General features: G+C 43.5%; 1 protein-coding gene across 2 annotated transcripts in view; it reads left to right on the top strand.

Annotated features, from left to right (window-relative positions):
* SLC23A2 (solute carrier family 23 member 2) overlaps positions 1-19,788 on the top strand; it is a 257,086-nt gene extending 237,298 nt beyond the window's left edge. For both annotated transcript variants that reach the window (XM_033949751.1, XM_033949752.1), the window contains 4 exons: positions 4,359-4,488; positions 16,329-16,466; positions 17,610-17,705; positions 18,328-19,788. In XM_033949751.1, coding sequence (XP_033805642.1) covers positions 4,359-4,488; positions 16,329-16,466; positions 17,610-17,705; positions 18,328-18,560 — 597 coding nt within the window. In that variant the 3' untranslated portion in view covers positions 18,561-19,788. The remainder of the gene's footprint in view (positions 1-4,358; positions 4,489-16,328; positions 16,467-17,609; positions 17,706-18,327) is intronic.
* Positions 19,789-21,248: the final 1,460 nt, after the last annotated feature.

The raw sequence follows: 21,248 nt of genomic DNA, 5'->3' as shown, positions 1-21,248 counted from the left end.
GCAGTGCAGCTCCACCAATGTTAAAAGCAGCCGCATCGAAATCAGAGGCCTGCCATTGCCGTAGCACGTTCCCCTCTGCCTTGGTCCCGCCCCTTCTCTGACATATGGGACCGCGGCAGAGGGAACGTGTTACGGTGGCGGCAGGACTCCAATTTCAAAGCAGCTGCTTTTAACATAGGCGTAGCTGAACTGTACCTGATGGAGGAAGGGAAGGAACGGTGGGGCAAATTTCGTCAACGGCAGTCCTTGTGCGGTTCGAGAGAGGGGGGGGGGTGGAGTCGGCGACTTGCAGCGTCGCGTGCCTCCCACCCCCCCTTCCCTCCGGCTCTGCCGCCGATAGTCTCCACCTGCATTGCCCCTGGCGCAGCACTCACCGGCCCGTCGGGCGGGGAACGGAGGAACAGGTTCAGGGCTGCCAGGGGGGGAGGAGTGAGTCCGGCTGAGACTGGCAGGAAGAGGAAGGCGGAGCAGGTGAGCCGGCACCGAAAAAAACTTTAAAGAGACAGCCAGACCGTGAGTGCGAGCTGTTGTAAGTTTGCATGTGCACTCTTGCCGGCCACGGACATACGGATCACGGAAGCACGCGGATTAGACTGCGCATGCGCCGCCTACGGTTTTATTATATAGATGGCCATTTATACTGCTTGTTGTGCCTTTTGTAGTCTTATTCTTCACAAGTCCAAGAGAAGAAGCAGAGTAAGCCAGGTGAAGGTCTTCAAACGAATCACACTTTATTGGCAACTAATATAATATACAAGAAGTCATGTTTAGATGACATATTATATTGGTTGCCAATAAAGTGTGGTTCATTTGAAGACCTTCACTTGGCTTACTATGCTTCTTCTTTTGGACTTTTGAAGACTAAGACTTTCTCTGTTTGGTACAGTGTCTTATTCTTTACAGCTATATGTCTGTTCTGCATTTTACTGTTTGTCTTGGCCTGAGACCTCGGCCAGAGGAGTATCACAGTTAGAGTTTATTCAATCCAGCAACCAATAGCAAAAACAATAAGACCCCACATAGCTGTGTTTCGGCATACAATTGCCTAAATCAGGGGTCACAACCCCGAAAGACAATAGTGTATACACAAATAAAAGGGTCAACAGACAGCTTCTTTTTGTAGAATTAAAGTCTAGCAATGGGTTGCACAGCATAGCAGAAGCTTTTGCTATGTCTTTGGATGTCTAAGTCTCTGGATGTGGGACAGAACTCTTATCACTGGATGTTGTGTGTAACTTCTTCATGGGATGTAATGGATAATTCCATATTGGGATATTGGGTACAATTCTTTCTTGCTTTGTCAAGTTCAGTACTACCTCTGAATGTTAGGTGCAATTCCATCTCGTGCTCAGCCTTTCTTGGCCTGTGGTGCACACCTTCATATCTGTGCATGGTATGCAGCCTCATCTGTAGAAAAAGCAAGCTTCATCTCTACTGTGGAACATAGCTTCATGGTTGTCTGGAGAGCACAGCCTGAGCTTGGCATCAGCACATCTTATTGAGCATGGTTCCATCTTAAGTAATCAACATGGCTTTGGAAGCAGCAGCTTCATCCTTTTGAGGACCTCAGCTCTTTCTATGATACTAGAGAACAGCTTTATCTTTAATGTTGGGCATAGCATCTTCCTGCTGAGGCCTTGCAACTTTCTCCCAAGTCGGGAGTCCTTTATTTCAGCTCTGCCTTAAATGAAGGGGCATGTCTCAACATCTGTTGTGGGGTCCAGCCGCAGCTCAGAATATGAAACACAATTCAGGTTCAGACTGCAGAATGCAATTCAGCTCTGCATGGGAGTACAGTTCCATTGCTGAGAGTAGACTGATCCTCCTGCAGGTAGTTGTATATTCCATTTCTAGGTATAGTTTCTGCCCTTTTGGGGCAGAACGACTCCTTTTCATATTAACACAAGACCTCGGTTCTGGCTTTATTAGTTCAGATTAGTTCCTTGGATTTGGAGTTCAGTTTTATAGCAGTGGGATTTGGAGTTCAGTTTTATAGTAGTTGGTGGTCCATACCGCCTTGCTTGAGCATGGGCTTTGCTTCATTGCTCACTTGCGGTTCTCCAGTCCCTTTCTATAGATGCCCCACTACTGTGTAGCTGATCTGGGCCATGCCCTGATTACCAATAACAATGTGGCGGATGTTGACCCTTACCCTCTTCTGGTTGGCAACAGTGAGCGGCTTCTTTTTATTCTAATCTTTAGTCTCCATATCTATGGGCAAAGGAAAACTTCATTAAGAACATACAGTCACTTAGTTTAATTGGTTCTCAACCTCAGAATGGCAGCTAACTTGCTAGCCTCCTTTGTGACATTGACTTCTCTGCATAACTTCCACTATCCTACCCTAAGGGTGGCTTTGCTGCATCCCACAAGTCTCTGGATTCATCTGCTGCTGATCACAAGGAAGGAAAAACTGTGTCTTACCTGATCGCTTTCTTTCCTTTAGTCACAACAGGTGAATCCAGAGTGCCTCCCTTTCTTATTTCCTTTTCTTACTTAGGTGTTTGGTCTTCTGGCATCATCAAGTTCTGATTGTTGTCAGATTCATATGTAGTGGCTGTGAGGAAGGAAGTTCTACTTAAATCATTGTTTTCACTAATTGTCCTTCTGCTTTGTTATGAGAAATTCTGGCTGGCCAAGGAGTATGACATCCTACGTGATAGCATTATACTGAGCTGTATCTCCACCTGCTGGTAGATGGTCATAACCCACAAGTCTCTGGATTCATCTGCTGGAACTAAAGAAAAGAAAATTATCAGGTAAGACTTCATTTTTCCTTCATTGAATTAACTTTTAAGACTTTATAAGGGCCGATCAAAATGACAGGGGAAGAAAAGCATTTAGTTGCTCAGCAACGACCCTTCTCTCAGCCACAGATAAGCAAGATAGAAAACAATGCATACACACAGTTGCACATAAGCATATCTCTCAACATAGAGGCCAGACAATGTTCCAAAGTTTGTTATGTTCATACACATCTGAGTACCTTTAGGGAAAATGTGGGATCTTAGAAGATCTACTCTGACCTCTTTGAGATGCCATTGGACAATTGAGATCCCAGAACCCTTTTTGCTTAGTTGAACAATTATTTCAACAGCCACCCACCCAACATTCTTTATTCCATGGTTTGCCCAACCAATGTGTCTCCCAAAAGCGATTTTTAGCTTAGTAGTCACCAAGTGTTCCTGCATGTCCCCTTTTTGTCAATGGAGAAAGTGAGGCTTTCTGTCTGTTACTGGGGTTTTCTGTAGACCACAGGAGAATAGCCACACTTTGGAAGGTTGCCAAGTTTTGGTGGAGTTCCAAGAAAGAACCCTAAGAAAACAAAATTAATCATTAAATATTACAAACAGGCAGTACAAATTAGCTTTTTGTGCATATCTGTTGGTGATCAACACACAGACAGATAGGGATGACTGTACTGAATATCTTTCGCACACAGGGGTGGATGCAGAAAGACACATGGTAGAGCTGGCTTACAGTGCCAGTTCTACTACAAATGTCTCAACCCAGAACTACTTTGGCATGCTGTAAGCAATGAGCATGCAAATTACTGCTATTTTATTTATTTTATTAAAAAAAAAAAACCATAGCAGTAATCTACAGCTTTCTGCAGTGGTTCCATAGTGCTGCTCCTCCTGAGTTTCCAGTTTTGGTGATGGGACAAAAGCGCGCGAGACAATCGAGTGCCGACAATACAGAGCAGACAATTGCACGCAGGACATCAGCGTGCCGGACTTAAACTTAATTTTAAAGTGTTTCGAGGGGGGGGTTGGGGAGGGAAACCCCGCAGTTAAGTTAGTACTGTTTGCGCTACCTTTGGGGGGGTCTGGGGGGAACCCCTCCACATTACAGAGGAAATTGACATTTTTCCCTAAAATAAAGGGAAAAACACCCCTTCCCTCTATAATGGGGGGTTCCCCCCAACACCCCCACCCAATAGCAGTGCAAACAGTACTAACTTAATTGTGGGATTTCCCTCCCCAAACCTTTCCTCGGAGCATTATAAAATTAAGTTTAAGTCCGGCGCGCTGATGTCCTGTGCGTGATTGTCTATTCCGTATTATCAGCTGTCGATTGTCCTGTGTGTTTTCGACTAAGAACCCCAGTTTTAAGTGGTTAACAGTGTACTTGTTGATTGCCTCCCTTGTCATAGAAGAGCCAGGTTGAGAGAAGGAATGTCTTCCAGTGTCTGTCTGAAAATCTTCCGGTGGTGACTCAAGTGAGGCTTTTCTTGGGCAGCTTTTCCCTTCCAGTAACCAATCTCATGGCAGGAGGCATAGACGTTCATTTGCCTACAATCTGTGGCATCTTCTAATCCTCTTCTCTCATTTGTTTATTTTCTTTCTCCTACATAGGTTGCAAGCCGCAGGGTTATCCAGTATGGAGCAGCCTTCATGCTGCTTTTAGGCATGATTGGGAAATTCAGTGCTCTCTTCGCCTCACTCCCAGACCCTGTCCTTGGAGCCCTTTTCTGCACGCTCTTTGGTAATGGCATTAGTTCTTGAATTGTGAATAAATGTTGGATATAGTGCCTGTCCCATTCATGATTTACCAGACAGTAGAAAAGAGATAACACTTAAACGATCAAAAATCAAAAGGCAAATAAAGAAAAAATGAACAAAATTCTGCACACTCCATGGAAGCAAAAATAATTTAAAAAACCCAAGCAACATTTTCTTTGTTGAATTTCATACAAATTGATATTTCAGATTGGGCATTAACCAGTACTATATTGTAATATGGTATTTCAGCAAAATATCATCTCATTTTTATAGTCCTAATTTCATGAATAAGTGAAAAATACTTAGAGGATCCCTCTGTGCAGTGGGAATCCTGTCTTCTCCAAATGAACATCATTTGTCTCTATTTGCTTTCTTTTAGTTTATACTCTTATCCCCAGTATCCAACTCCCATTCATCCTGCAAAGATCCTAAAATTACCAAGAACTGAATATTTCCAGTAGTGCTTCTTAGCCAGCCAGTATACATTTTTTTTACACTAGAGGTGTGCATGGGGACATAATCTGGTCCTCATCCGTAGTCAATTCTTTTCCATCCCTACCTCATCACTGTCAGATTGCTACCATCCCAACATTTTTCTTTCCCATCCCGGTACTCAACCCACATTTAAAAGATCTTATAAATTCAAACAAAACATAAAATACATCTAATAACTTGTTAAAATTTAACACAAAATAATAGACATTTCTTTGTTAAATATACAAGAAACCCATATTCTTACTAACATTATTTTCTTAAATATCAAAGTCCATAATGTTCTTCAGTCCATCATTTCAACTGTGTAAAAAAAATAAAACCCTTCTACAGAGCTAGAGCTTCAGTTCTATTCTTTGTTCCACGATTGTTCATTCTGCACTTGAAAAAAAAAAATTCTGATGATGTGCTGGAGACAGGAGTTACAAGTAGAGATGTGCAAGGGAACAGAACTGGTTCCCATCCCCATCATATTGCTACCACCCCCTCACCATCTCTGCAGATTTTCCATTGTCTCTGTCCCCATGCATACCTCTGTTTTAGACTGACCTTTATTCTGGTTTTCTTCCCATCATAGCCAAAGAGGGAGGAGTCTGTTGTATTCAAGCATTGTCTTTTTCGTGGCCCGTAAAATCAGCTTTTTTTTCTGTAACTGGTGGCTATCTTGGTGGGCTTTCTCTGAGTGAGAGGAGCAGCAGACTCTGTTTAAGGCTAGCCCAGGGGTTCTCGACCTCAGTCCTTGAGAACTGCAACCCAGTTAGGCTTTCAGGATTTCCACAATGAATGTGTATGTAATCTATTTGCATTCATTGCCTCCATTGTATGCAACTATATCTCATGCATATTCGTTGTTGAAATCCTGCAAGGCTTTGTGGCCTTTACGAACTGAGTTTGGAGACACCTGGTCTACCTAGTAACACAAAAAGCTTCCTTCTATCTGAGAAATGGTGCTGAAAGCAGAAGCTTGACCTTTTTGACAATCCATCTTGGCCTGGTAAAACTCAGATATTTACTTCAGAAAGTGCTGAAATGCCAGGAATAACTCCCAAATCTTTCATGCTGTCATTGATTAAAATACATAGCAACCAGATGACAAAAAAATGCATGAATTTTTCATGATGTCTTGTTTCCTTCTTTGATAGAAAAATTTGCACAAAGTTATAACAATTTTTGTTTGAAAATTTTTATAAATGCAAGATTAAAACATTACAGATAAGTTTTTGCTTATAAGAAATAAGCAGCTGATGACCAGAGGCGCTAATCAATGTCGGAGTACCTTTAAAATTATTCAGTGACATTGCAGTCTGCTTTAGCCTTTTTGAAATATTGATTAAACTGAACTGGCTTCTTTCCTTTAGAAAATGAAACAGGGATTTAAGGTACTGGGGGAGGAGAGGAAGGGAAATCTAGAGCACATGACAAATGTTCTTGGGGGTTATTGGATGCTGTTCTGTCTGTGGCAGAAATTTGATTAAAATTAAATGGTTATTAGAGGGGACAGACATGGGAAAGTGCCCTGGAGAGGAATGCAGCACAGGGCACAATCACCCACACAATTCTACACTATGGCTGAGAGATAGAAAGAATACTATACCCTATTCAGGATCCTGCTCCCCTGAAGCTGGTGGAAGGGCTTTTGACACACCTGCCCTGAGAAAGCTAAATAAATTTGGCATATCTGTGCCTTTAGCCTAGACACAATCAGTCTTTTCTAAAGCATCTCTGGCTTCTCTTGCTCACATTATTCTAACCTTAGAAGTAGGCTCAGTCCCACCCTCAAAGAATGCTTTGGTAGTCCCAGAGAAAACAGGATCAATCCCATGGCACTTGGTTTAGGGTCCTCCTCCAGTTATTTAGAAACTGTCTCTGTTGTTAGGGAAAAAAAGCTTCTTTTCTGAGCAAAGACGCTGGATTGTTACTGCGCAACATTTGCAGAGTATCACAAGTTCCTTGTTGTTCCCTGAGGAAGGTGATGCAGTCGCCGAAACTTGGATCCTAGTCGAGACCATATTTATATTGTATATGAAGGACTTGTTTTGGGAATTTGGACTTATCACTAAAGTACATGTAACTGGAGGTTGGTTTAGACATCTCCTTTCGTTCTGTTTTACTCCGAGGCTTGGTACCTTCTTTCCTGTTTTTTTGCACTGTAGGGGTGCCCCATGTTTGGGATCACCTCTCAATAAGCTGCCTTCTTAAATTCCATTATAGGGCTTTTTGTCAGTTATTCTTGGCTAAAAACTTGAATTTGTTGAACAGTATATCTTCAGCACTATTCCTAAATTAGAATCCTTGTGACCTTGGGCAAGTCGCCCATCCTCTATAGCCCCAGGTGCAAAACATAGATTGTGAACCCACCAGGGACAGAGGAAGTATCTGCATAGAATGTGTACAGTGCTGTGTATGTCTAGTATCACTATAGAAATGATTAGTAGTAGAAATAATACTTGAGGGAGAGGAGGGAAACTGACACATGATAGTATAAGGTCATTTTCTTGGTGGAAATTCAGGTCCAGATTCTCTGAGCTATTGACACCATAGTTAAAAAAAAAAAATAATACCATGGTGGAAGAGATTTTTGTTTTACGGATCATTCTCAGCACAATAGCATGCTAATTATATGCATGCTATCTGTGTAAAAAATCACCAGTAAAGGGTGAGAAGGAACTGTGCTCAGAAGAAAAATTGCTAGCACAGCTCCTTCTGCCTGTCAAAAAAAATAATAAAAAAGAAAGCAGGCTCTGCTCTTCCTGCCTGAACTGGCAAGAAGGGAGAGCAGGGGCTGGTTGTATTTTTTTTTTTTTGTTTGTTTGTTTGTTTGTTTTTTTTTGGGGGGGGGGGTTAATGGATGCAGCAGTTGTACATGCACAGCATACACAAGAGCTTGTGTGGTGGGGGGTTAGGGGTGAGGGATCCACAGCAGGAGGAAGTAGGCATCCCTCCTGTCAGCCTTTGAAGAAAAGGTACGAGCGGGGGTTGAAGGGGGGAATGGTCCACTAGATCACCAGGCTTGTGTGGTGGCGGGGGGCTGTTGAGGGGGGTCTTCGACCCTGATGCAGGAGGGAGTGGGCATCCCTCCTACCCTGTCAATCTTATGAAGTTGGAGGGGGGGCATCGGTGGGGGTGGCAATGGCAGAGAGCAGGAGGTATTGGTGGGAGGGAGGGGGGTGGCAATGGCAGGGAGGCTGCTAGACCACAAGGATTGTTTTTGGGCACTGCAGGGAGGGAATCGGGGCCATTTGTGGTGGCGGGTCTGAACTTTATTTTCCTGTCAGTGCTTGAGCTAATCAGCGCTTAGGCACTGACAGGAAAGTAAGGCTACGACAGCTCAGATCCTGTCGCTAAATATCGGCCCTGATTCCATATAAATGGAGGGCCATTCCCTTTGGGGAATTGCCCATGGAGCTCATTTTAATAATCTTGACCTCATTATACTACAGTAGAATACAGTTTTAATATTAATGACCTCGTACTACTTTTGCACGGTTCAATTGGAAGGTGCCAGAAAGCACGGAAAAATCATGGTAAACCGTTTTGATAATAGGGTGGTAAAATGCATGCATTTAATGATGGTTTAGTGCCATCATTAAATGCACAGTAAGTTTTAAGAATCATCTTCTCAGATGAATATTTAAAGCTTGGGGTTTGCTCATGGTGAAAGGAGGTATAGCAGAGTAATGTATTGAATGCTCACTTATGTGCCTGTGAGAGTAAATAGTGTCCATCACTACATTCCAATGCAAAAAGCATGAGTCCTGAACTTGTGGGTAGTGCATCTTCATCCAAAAGGTATACAGAAGGTATCATCTACATTTTCAACTCTGTCTCCCTGCATCACCAGGCACTGCCCTCTCTCCTCAATCTTTTTCTTCTGCAAATGAGTTGAGAAGGTGTCTCTTTCATCTGCTCTTGTTTTAAATTTCTTAATTTGGGGTATTACCAGATTTTTTTTTTTTAGAGGTTTTGGGTGCTATAGAGGTTTCCAGTAATACTTGGACAGCTCTGCCTGCAGACAATTTGCAAGTCGTCCAAAGTAAAAAAACAGCTTAAGACACATTTTCGAAAAATACGTCCAAATTTTTTTTCGTTTCGAAAATCGTCTAATTATACGTCCTGCTGATCTGATCGTCCAAGCCACTAAATCGTCTATCTTTATACCACATTTTCATCCAACTTTTCGTCCAGTTCCAAAACGCCTTGAACAAGCCCTGTTGGATGTGGGAGGGGTCTGCAAAGTGATGGACTGCACACCCAGACATGCCACCTAAATAGTGGGGTACCTTACAGGGCATTGCTGTGAACTTCACAAAAAGGGTGCCATGTGTTCTCCTCACTACAGCTCCCTTATAGGTCATGGTGAGCCCCCCAAACCACCTCCAGAATCCCCTAGACCCACTTATCTACCACCCCAATAGCCCTTATGGCTGCAGGAGAACACTTATATGCCAGTAAAAAAGGGTTTTGGGGGTGTATAGGGGAGTGCACATGTTTAAGTATCAATGCAGTGATTACAGGGGCTTATGGGAATGGATCTTCCTCTCTATGGGTCCCTCACCCACCCCCAAGACGACTTAAGCTGCCTCTGTGCAACATGACTAGGCTTTCCTATGCCAGGTGATGATGGTCTGGAGGCTGAATTTTAAAGTTATGATTAATATTTTTATGGGGGTGGGGGGGTTGGTGATCACTGGGGTAGTGTGTGGGGGTCTGTTTTATGTGCTTGCAGTGCTTATCTGGTGACTTTAGGTGAGTTTTTGTGACTTAGACCATGTTTTATATGGTCTAAGTCACAACGTCCCAAGTTCCGTCAATCCTGGGCTTTATAACTTTCGGTTATACATGCTGTACGACTAAGTCTAAGCCGGCCCACGTCCTGCCCAATTCCCACCCTCGACACACTTCTCGAAACGCCCTGTTTAGCTTTGGTCGTTCAGCGGCACTATGAAGGCCTAGGTCGTTTAGAAATACGTCCAAAACCCGTTTTTAGTATCGGCACTTGGACGTATTTGGAAAATGTTCATCCAACTGCCGACTTAGGCCGGTTTTTGGACATTTTTCTCTTTCGATTATGAGCCCCATAGTGTTCTGAGGTCAATAGCTGGAAGGGCTACCCTTGCTGCAAGGCACCTGTCTGGTTAGCGTGCCCTAGCATTTGGATCATCTTGGAGTTTGACCCCTGTGAGTCTATTAATTGGTTTTGACCGAAGCATGTGAGCACATACTGTATTTGGGCTCTGTGGTGGTCGGGAAACCTTGCAGGTACCAGTTGTATTCCTCCCACCCCAAAGAATCATCTTGGAGACTGGTGGTGTAGAGGGTTTCAGGCTGAATTCAGCCTGTATAAAAGGCAGCCTGGAGATCCTGCTTGCTTGTCTGAGGCTGAAAAGCTTTTCTTTCATCCAGCTACAGTGAGAGCTGATGCACAGTGAGTACAGCCCATTACTGTCTATGAGAGACATCAGGGCAGAGTTGATTTGAGGGTTTTTAAGTGTTTCTTGGGCTTCCTTATGGGCCTCCTTCCCTAAAATCCTGTTTTTGGAATTTTTCTCTATTTTTTTAAGCTCCACTGGGCCGTTTTGGGCACCAGAATCGCTGCTGCTGTGCCCATCTTAAATTTTCTGATTTTAATTTTTTAAAAATTGCCTCAACTTGTTATTTGTGTCTGGAAACAGAATGGACTCCGCAGGTGGTTTAACCACTATCGTGTCGATTTTGCACTGGATAGGTGCCTGAGGAGTGGCCAAGTGCCGCGTGCCATGGCACGCAAAAGGGGGTGGAAGCTGTGGACTTAGTCCCCCTTCCCCTCCCCCCGGGACCCTCAAAAGGCTCAAAGCTCTAGAAGTGGGACATAAATCCCTCTTAGAGCTCTCTCCTTGTGATCTGGCACCACCAGCAGAGAGAAAATGCATGGATGCTACTGCTACAAGGAGGTCCCCTGAGAGAAATCCTAAGGAGATCCTCCAGGGATTCAGATCAGATTTTGTGGCTCTCATGTTTCATGCCTATATAAAGTGCAAACAGTCCCAGGTGCAGCTGAGGCTGGGCTGATTAGCATGCAGGAAGGTTTATCCCTGCAGTCTTTGGCTCTTTTACAGAAATCTCCAAGAACCAGTCAGAGAAGAACTGGGATGATTGGGAATCTGAATCTATGCCTCTCCAGAAGTAGAAGCAGGTTCTCATGGGAGTGAGTACAGCCAGGAGGCTGTAGCAGCCCTAGATAAGGGAGAGGATCGGACATTATGTAGGCTGTTTAAGCCAGCCGATTTAAATGAGATCATTGCAGTCTCTTCGGGAACTAGATTTAGAGGTTTCTGCAAACTGTTTCATCACAGTGCCCACAGCTGAGCAGCTCCATGATCCAGTCCACATTTTTCCTTCGCATTCGGAGATGCCAGAGGGACCCTCGCATGTGGCTAGGGCGATGACTAAGCTCTATTCTATGGCTTCCAATTTCCAGCACCTTTTATGCCACCTAAGGTGGATTCCTTGGTGGCACAGGTCACAAAGCATACTTCTCTTCCCAGTGAGGACCGCAGACTGAATCTGATTCTCAAAAGGCAATGGTTTGGGTCTTAAGACAGTGGCAGCAGCTTCCTTCGTGGTATGCGCCTACCATAAAATGCTATGCTAGGCTCCGGCTTTGTAGGTGAGTGCCCACCCCAAGATGGTGCTGTTGGGGGGTGGATTATGTCACAGACACCACGTATGATGTGTTTCAAGTCATGAGCATAGTGTCTGCATATTCTATTTCAGCCCAAAAGATGCTTTGGCTCAAATAATAGGCGGCAGATGCTTTTTGGCAAAGGGCTAGACAACCTCATGACCAGCCTTATGGTCAGGCATCTTAAGTGTTTTCCAGAGAGCAAGCCATGTGCATCTTGAGGGGCAAGTCATTGCTCCTTTGGAAGGCTACAGGCAGCTTTAGCAGTCTTTGGCAAATTTCTTTTCACAGAGGTTATTTCAAGAGTCTAGGCCAGGGGTAGGCAATTCCAGTCCTCGAGAGCCTGAGCCAGGTAAGGTTTTCAGGATATCCACAATAAATATGCATGAGATAGATTTGCATCTCAAGGAGGCAGTGCATGCAAATTCATCTTGTACATATTCATTGTGGATATCCTGAAAACCTGACCTGGCTCCAGCTCTTGAGGACCAGAATTGCCTACCCCTGGTCTAGGCAGAGGTTTGGTGCCTCTGGCCAAAACCCTGCATCAGGTGCCTGTTCGTCATCCGATTCCAAAAAGTCCTAATGATGTCAAATCTCTCTCTGATCTTCTCCGTATAAAGGGGAAATTGGCAGAGTGTAAGGAGGCCTGGGAACAGATTTATACAGACCTGTGGGTACTAAACATCATTTGAGTAGGGTTACAAGTTTGAATTTTTACATCCACCTTGAGACTTTTTCATGGACTCCCTGGCAGGGAGGCCGGAGAAAACAATCAGAGTACAAGCAATGGTGGAAAGGCTGATAAAAACTCATATTGAAAAACCTTGCACTATGTGTGTGTCTGTCTTTCTGTGTCTCTCTCTTTCTCTCTCCTTGGCTGCTCTCTGTCTTTCTGTCTCTTTTTCTCTCTCTCTCTCTCCTTGGCCACTGTCTGTGTGTCTGTCTGTCTTTCTGTCTCTTTCTTTCTCTCTCTCTTTTTCCACTGTCTGTGTGTCTGTCTGTCTCTTTCTCTCCTTGGCTGCTGTCTGTGTGTCTGTCTCTTTCTCTCCTTGGCCGCTGTCTGTGTGTGTGTCTCTCTCTCCTTGGCCGCTGTCTGTCTCTCTCTCGTTGGCTGCTGTCTGTCTTTCTGTCTCTCTCTCTCTCTCTCCTTTGCCGCTGTCTGTGTGTCTTTCTGTCTCTTTATTGTGTTAATTTACTGAAATTTAATTTCCTTTCTTGATTCCAAAAATGGGAGACTAAATAGTAGATTATATATTAGTTACTTGTGGGGAAGGGGGGGCAGGGTCCAGTATTAGAATTTATGCCATTAAAATTTACCTACATCCTTAGGATCAAGTGATCTGTCTGGAAACTAAGAACACCAACTAAGATACAGTACCTAAGCCCCGCCCACTCCTTCCCCCATTTCATCCATCCTGCCCATCTCAAACTGTCGTCCTCTGCCCCTCCAGCCATTCGCTCATGGTCAGAATGACACCTCCCCCTTAGCCTGTGGCGAGTGCCTAGCTGCCTCCTCCCAGACGTGGGATGCAAATGTGACATGAGCGGCCGCCCCCCAATCTTTAGCCTCAAGGAATTCTCTATGTTATCGCGTGCCTGCGCTGCCCCCTTTAACATTCAGCTGGCCAAGGAGCTACGGATCATGCAGATAGGAGTGTGCATGCGCGCTTAAGGTTTTATTATTAGTGATGTTTAACCTGTAATCTGTTCTCAGCTCTTTGGGGAAAGCAGGATAGAAAACAAATAAATAAACAAAATAAATAGAGATCCAAGTGATGGAAGAAATCCCTGATGCAGAATCGGGCTCAGGCAGATACTCATAGTAACATAGTAGATGACGGCAGATAAAGATCCGAATGGTCCATTCAGTCTGCCCAACCTGATTCAATTCTGGGCAAGAATCCAAAGCTCTACCCGGTACTGTGCTTGGGTTCCAACTGCCGGAATCTCCGTTAAAACCTACTCCATCCCATCTACTCTATATACTTCATTGTGCCAAAGAAAGATTCAGATGACTGGAGACCAGTTCTAGATCTTAAGTTAATCAAAGCAGCCTTAAAAGTGCCCAAGTTCCGTATGAAGACAGTAAGATCAGTTATTGCCTGGAAGGGAAAGTAGTCAGAGTCTTCTCGGACATTGTCACAGAAGTGGCTTGTATCAACTGACAAGAAGGCACCATCAAAATTGGAGGCCCAGCTGTTTTTTCACTGAGTAGAGAACCATTTGATAGCCATCTTGTCAGCACATGTAATGAGTGAACAATGTTCAGGCTGACTTTCTCAGTCAACAGGCAGATCCAGAGAAGTGGTCCTTGTCCCAAGAAGCATTCAACAGGATTGTTCAGAGCTTACATGTTTTCTTTCTCTTTACTCATTGTAGTTATAGCCCTTCTTTCCCTTTTGTTCCTGTTTGTCAATGTTTTTATACGTCTTTGAAAAGTTGTCATTATTCCTGGTGATGTTTTGTCTTTTTAAACTGTATTTTATTTAACAAATGGTTTTAACTTGAAAATTGGGGTGTCTAACGTTTGACCTGAATGCATTGGCTCACAATCATAGAACCGTGTGATAGTTCAGTTAGAGTAAACGGGAAAGCACCAGCATACGTAGATGCTCTAGTACAACCTTGGGCCACCAGGAATCTCTTGTAGGCATTCTCGCCTTGGCCAGTGATAGACCAGTTCATTCAAAGAATAGTGACGCATGGAGGGCTGGTGGGTTTTCTTGGCATCAGATTGGCCGTGTCACTCATAGTATGCAGATCTAGAGACTCTCTCTCTTTCAGATGCTGCTCTTGCAATGGCCAGTCACCTTAGAGTATTCATAGCATTTTGGGCTTACTGTATGACTCTTGAGCACATGGCCCTAGTACAGAAAGGATACTTGGAGGCGGTTATACCTACACTCCTTCATTCCAAGAAACCAGTGACTGTAGTGTCTTACGTGAAAGCCTGGAAATCATTTCAACACTGGTGTTTGGAGCAACAGATAGAGCCAGATTGCTGTGATCCTATCTTCCCTTCAAGAAGGACTAGAAAAGGGAATGGCAGTCAGTTCCTTAAAGATTCAGATGGCCAGTCTCTCCTGTTTTCGAGCTCATTTGGAGAGAAGTTCCTTGGCCTATCATCTGGATATTTCCAAGTTCTTGAAGGAAGCAGTGCAATTGCATCTGCCTGTGCATCAAACTTGTCCTTCATGGAACCTTAACCTCATATTGAGGGCCCTTAATAAGGCCCCATATGAGCCCTTACAGGAGACCACACTTTCGGATTTCGGAGCTAGTTTTCGTGGTGACCATCATTTCAACTGGAAGAACCTCGGAGCTCAAGGCCTTCTCATGCAGGGAACCATTTCATAGAATCACAGACATGAGTATTCCTATGTATGGTTCCCTCCTTTCTACCGAAGGTGGTGTGGATGTTCCATGTGAATCAGGAAGTCCAACTGCCGGCATTCCAGGCCACAGATGTAAAGAAGCAGAACAAAATAACTTACAAGGCTAGATGTCAGAAGGGTTCTCCTTCGTTACCTGGAGGTGACCAATGATTTTCAGTTGTCGGATCATCTCTTCGTCCTGTTGGGTTCTGGATGCAGAAGAAGGCCAGCCTCAAAGGCCTCGATTTCCAGATGGATACGGGCAGCTATTTCCTCTGCTTACATTGGATGTGGTAAGCATCTACCAATTTCCTTGAAAGAACATTCCACCAGAAGTCCAGAACAATTTTACAGAGTGGATGTAACAGCACAAAAGGACTTCGCTTTTGGATCCACTGTGCTAGCAGCAGACTCTGCTATCCCAACCTAGGCTCGAGGGACTGCTTTGATATGTCCCACAGATTCAGGACTTGTGTGCTTTTTGCACTGGAACAGAAGATTAGGTTCTTACCTCAATAATCTTCTTTCCAGTAGAAAAGCACGAGTTCTGAAGCCTCGTCCTATCAGTTTTCAGTGTAGCCTGCTTTTAGCCTTAGACAGGTATGTTTCTGCAGAGGCTTGTTTAATGGCACTCAAGCAGGATAAAGCACATAAGAACATAAGAATTGCCACTGCTGGGTCAGACCAGTGGTCCATCCTGCCCAGCAATCCACTCACACTGCGGCCTTCAGGTCAAAGACCAGTGCTCTAAATGAGTCCAGCCTCACCTGCATATGCTCCAGTTTAGCAGGAATTTGTCCAACTTTGTCTTGAAGCCCTGGAGGGTGTTTTCCCCTATAACAGACAGGAGGGTCTATATAGGATTGCTTTTGACAAGGTCAGAGTTGAACAAGTGTTAGTGCTGGTTGCACTCAGGTAGGTGGTGGGTTTCATTCCACCTTGTTGATCTATGTCGCATTTGTTAATGAGTTATGTTTTTTTGTAGAGCAGAACAAAAGTTTGTCATCAGGGCGTTTCCCTGTGCTCTTTGTTATTTCTCCTCTTTCAGGGATTATCTCTGCTTTAGTACAAACTGAGAGAGGGCAGTGCCTGGTGATGCATGGAGGTGGCGATGAAAATGTAGATGATGTCTTCTGCATACCTCACAGGTGAAGATATACTACCCGCAGGTTTAGGACTCCTATGTTTTTCTACTGAAAAATAGATTATCGAGGTAAGAGCCTAATCTTCTGTTGCATTGTACAAACGGTGATACGGTGGCACTCATTGGTTTGTGATTTGTTTTCATTTCAGGGATGATAACTGCTGTGGGCCTCTCTAACCTACAGTTCATAGATTTGAATTCTTCACGGAACTTATTTGTCCTTGGGTTCTCCATTTTCTTTGGATTAGTCCTGCCAAGTTATCTCAAACAGAACCCTCTAGTTACAGGTATGGAGCTCTGAACTGGACTGAATAAGACAGGAAGATTCACTTGCTTCCCCAAATAAAAAAGTGTATGTGGGGAAGAAGTGGGGTTTACTGCAATTGCTTTTGTTACTAGAAGGTAATGGGGTTGAAATATAACATGTCTTTTGAGTTCTGCATCTTTTAATTAACCCACATTTGGAGTTGTTTATGAAGATGGCGAAGGCAAAATATTTTGCAAATCCACTTAAATGTTGTTGTTGGGTTGTTGTTTTTTTTAATTCCTGACAACACTCCATGTGTCCAGTCACCATAAGTGTTTTCTTTATGTTGCCTGAGGATATGCTTGCATAATAATTAAGCATTCAGACTAGAGAATGACACGGGGACAAATTTTTCCCGTCCTGTCCCCGTGAGTTCTTTTCCTGTCCCTGCCCCTGCCCCATTCCTGCAAACTCTGGCCTCATCTGCACAAGCCTCAAACACTTTAAAATCATAAGTGTTCGAGGCTTGTGTGGTTAAAGCAGAGCTTACAGGAATGGGACAGGGACAGTGACATAACTCATGGGGATGGGACAGGGAAATTGATTTGCTGTGGGGATGGGGAAAAATTTGTCCCTGTGTCATTCTCTAATTCAGACACAATTATTCAATATATGCATAGGACATTTCAAAGTGGGGTGGTGGTGGAGGAAAATGGACAGGATTGACACTACACTCTTAGTCTGGAGCAGGTATAGCTCCATCTCAAGCCCCATTTGCAACCACTTCACCCTTAGCACCTCCAAATATGTCCAGACAACTCCTAATGTACTCCTAAATGTCCTGACAACTCATACGTAATCCACCTTGCACCGCAAGATAATGGCGGAATAGAAATCACTAATGTATTGTAATGTATAAATGTGTACATCCGCTTTCCCTGGATTAATTTTATAAAGACACATCTATGCCCATGTCTTGTTAGTTTAGATGCTATTTTATAAAACTGTCCTCTGTAAATACACATCTTTTTATTCTTAAAAATGTTTTAAACAGAACAGAATGATACCTAGAAATCAATCCAAAAGGAAACCAGTAGAGCGAAATAACCAACCAAGACTTCTTCTGCTTGGTGGAATTTTGCTTATATGAATCTGATTTGTCTGGGTTTTTGTTTTTTTTCAGGAATAGCAGAAGTTGACCAAGTATTAAATGTTCTTCTCACAACAGCCATGTTTGTGGGAGGCTGTGTTGCCTTTATTCTGGATAACACCATCCCAGGTTAGTCCAAAATTATCCTTTGTATTTTGGAGATAAATTGTTGTGACTGAATGAATTGACTTTAGTCTGCAGTCACTGGGGGGGGGGGGGGGGAAATGTGCTAGAACTTTTCACAGTAAATCATAGCAACTATTGAGTTTTCATCTTGCTATGAGTAAAGTTAATCATCACCAGTGCATAGAAGGTCAGCTTTTGATTGTCTAAAAGAGCTATGGAATTACTGCTGAAAGAATAATAGTACTTTAGTGCATTGAGAGAACCTTTTATGTAAGAGGGAATATTTAAAAAAAAAATGGAGCAGTGAGCTGAAAGACAGGGAAGTAAGGCATTCAAATTTACTTGTCACAGTGATGCTGCTTGTCACCTTCGTCATCATTCTTTATTATCTCATATACAACTTAGATTGTAAGCCTTGTCTTGGGCACAGATTTACCTGCTTGTACACAAATTGTAATTTTCTTTGAGCACGGGTTGGAAATGCAAAAATCCAAATGTGTGAAGTTGCTGCTCTTTCAAAGGTGTGACATGCTGACTGAAGTTGGCTGTGAGAATATTGTTTAGGCGGTGAGATGACAGTGAATAAAACATATCTCCCTGTGTAATTACTCTATCTCCAACCCAGGTTCCCTTGAGGAGAGAGGAATTCGGAAGTGGAAGAGAGGCGTGGGCAAAGGCAGCAAAGCAGTGGAAGGCATGGAGTCCTACGACCTACCCTTCGGCATGAACTTTATTCAAAAGTATAAGTGTTTCAGTTATTTGCCAATCAGCCCAACTTTCTTGGGTTACCAGTTGAAGGGGTTTGGCAGAAGCAGCAAGAGTCGGCACCCAGATGAAGACTCTGAGGCAACAGTATAACACAGGCTGATAATCCCTTTCCCTTTCACTTACATGTTGTATCAGAATGGGGGGATGTTGTTGTTTTTTTTGTTTGTTTTTTTTGCTGATTAATATGCATTGAAAAATGTTTTGTATATTTGCATTTAATTTCTGTAAACCAGGGCTGAGACTGGTGATCTAGATTTTGTTTTTTTTATGTGGGTGATGTCATTAACAGTGCTGCTTTTTTAAATTATTTAAGTTGCTTTGTTTGCAAACAAAAAATGTTAATACCAAATACTGAGCTGTGGTCAGTCATACATTCCTTTTTCAACCTGTGTAAGTGATGTGCTTGTGCATCAGGTATTACCTTTTTGAGCATACACTGAGCTGAAAGCAAAATTGTAATGCTGTTGTTCACCCTTACCATTGGAGTGTCAGTCTGTGAAGCAATGTAGAATGGTTTGCTGTTTTCATAACAGAATTGGAAGAATTTGCACTAGCATAATGCATGTGGATAAAACCAGAGGGAGGAAATGTTCTTATACATCTTTATATATATAATATTTATGCGGCTTCTTAAGCTTGTGATGAGGTCCTTATGCATGACTGTATCCATGTGCACTCAACTTAGTGTGTAGTGACCTTGTTACATATGGACTAAGGTGAGGCTAATTCTCTTGATATGTGATCAGATGGAGGCATATTAAACACCACTCACGTTGGAACCAAGTCAGATTGATTCAAGCCAATTTGTAGCCAGCACTGGTATGATGTAACTGGACATAGTGATTCAAACCAAAAAACAACTTCCTTGATCTTTTTGTGGCTTTTCAGTTATAAATACAGATGTTTGCCATAGAATTTTGAAGAAGTTAGAGCCCAACAGAACATAAGACTAATACTGTATATTCCCGAATATGTTGATCCGAATATGTCTAGACCACCATTTTCCCCCCAAAAAGGAGGAAAAATGGTTGACTTGAATAGAAGATGGTGGGCTTAATATTCAAGGGCCCTGCCAGGCTCTGCACCCAGCACCCTTCCCTCCCTGCCAGGCTCTGCACCCTATCCCACCCCTCCTCCCTCTCTATGCTTTGCAGGCCTCCACCGGGCCTGCCACAGGACCCGATGCTCCAGTGGTGGGTCTGGATATGAGGGATCCCCCTTCTCCCATCCCAGCCGAATAAAAAAAAACCCCGTGTACCCCCTCCCCCGTCCCAGCCAAATAAAAAAACAAACAAACCCATGCACTCCCCCTCCCCATCTCCCTCATGCAACCTCAGACTCCTCGGCGGCCTCGCAGGGGTGGGACAGGCAGAATCCCTTCTGCCTCCTGTGCCTGCCAAAATTGACAACCACACCTCCCTCCCACTTCCCCCACGTACCTTTCGGGTCACTGATAGCCAGCCGGTGCATACAGCAGGCGTGATCTTCCTGCCCTCTTGCTGAACGGAGGAAGTGGGAGGGAGGTGTGGTTGTCAATTTTGGCAGGCACAAGAGGCAGAAGGGATTCCGCCTGTCCCGCCCACTGCGAGGCCGCTGAGGAGTCAGGGGTTGCACGAGGGGGGTTTATTCTGCTGGGACAGAAAATGGGGGGAGGGTGCACGGAGTTTTTTTTATTTGGCTGGGATGGGAGATGGGGTCCCTCAAATCCCGACCCTCCAGGTCTTACAGTAGGCCCTGGGGAGGCCTGCAATAGGTCCAGGAGGGGGATGGGTAGGCGATGGCTTGAATATAAGCTAAGACCCCTATTTTTTGGCCCCATAATCTCTGTAGATATGGTAACTTAAGTTATTGTAGTGTCTGACCATGATAAACACACATGTGGGGTATTTTGTTTGAGAAATTAACTCTTAAGGGAAGTCCACAGTGTGTGTGCTGCTACATACACACACATTTTACTTTATATCCCCCCCAAATATATTTATGGCTTTCACAGACTTCTAGAAAACTTACATTGAATTTACAGAAGCTTCTGACAGTCAAGGATTCCTGTATTATCACAGGAGTATCTCACACTCATGTCTCTTCTCTGTTCCTAGGGGAATACCATTAGTTTTACTATTTTAATAAGTTAATAGTACATTTAGTCATATTGTCACTTTATGTACTATAAGCAAGAACAGAACAGGATGTAGTGGCACATCCTGATGGCACAAGGGTGTGTTTATCAGGCTGGTCAGTTGCTTTTTGCAACCAAAAGTAAAAAGTATAAGGCTAGAGTTTAAGACTAAACGTTTAATTCTTCTTGCATTTCCACTGCTGTTCTACTGCTTTGTGATGTAATCTTGGCTTGTGATTGCTGCCTTGCTGTTGGTTAATAGTACTATATTTAGATGAGAAGTTGGTGCTTGTACTAAAGGTAGCATATCTCTTTGGGTAAATTGTCAGCCAGTGGGATTGCATGAAAAGCCAAGCAGAATCATCACGGATGGTTTATTGCTGAGTGTGAGCTATCAGATTCCTGCCCAGTGTTTCAAAAAGGCCCCAGATTGTCCTGGAGCTAAAAGCTAAATGACAACTCTAGCTGGAAGAAAGCCCAATATTGCAAAAGTAAATAAATTGACTGAGTTTTAGATAAAGCAGGTTATCTGATCAAATATTTAATCATAATCATTGCAACATAAGACCACATATCAGAGAGAACATTAGCATATTTTGCTGGGAATCCAGCGTACACAAAACACAGGTGCAGGAATATAGATTCAGCATTTTATCTAATAA

The sequence above is a fragment of the Geotrypetes seraphini genome, chromosome 6 (genome assembly GCF_902459505.1).
Source record: "Geotrypetes seraphini chromosome 6, aGeoSer1.1, whole genome shotgun sequence".
NCBI lineage: Eukaryota > Metazoa > Chordata > Amphibia > Gymnophiona > Dermophiidae > Geotrypetes > Geotrypetes seraphini.
The sequence above is the reverse complement of the archived record's forward strand: the minus strand, read 5'-3'. Positions and strand labels throughout refer to the sequence as shown.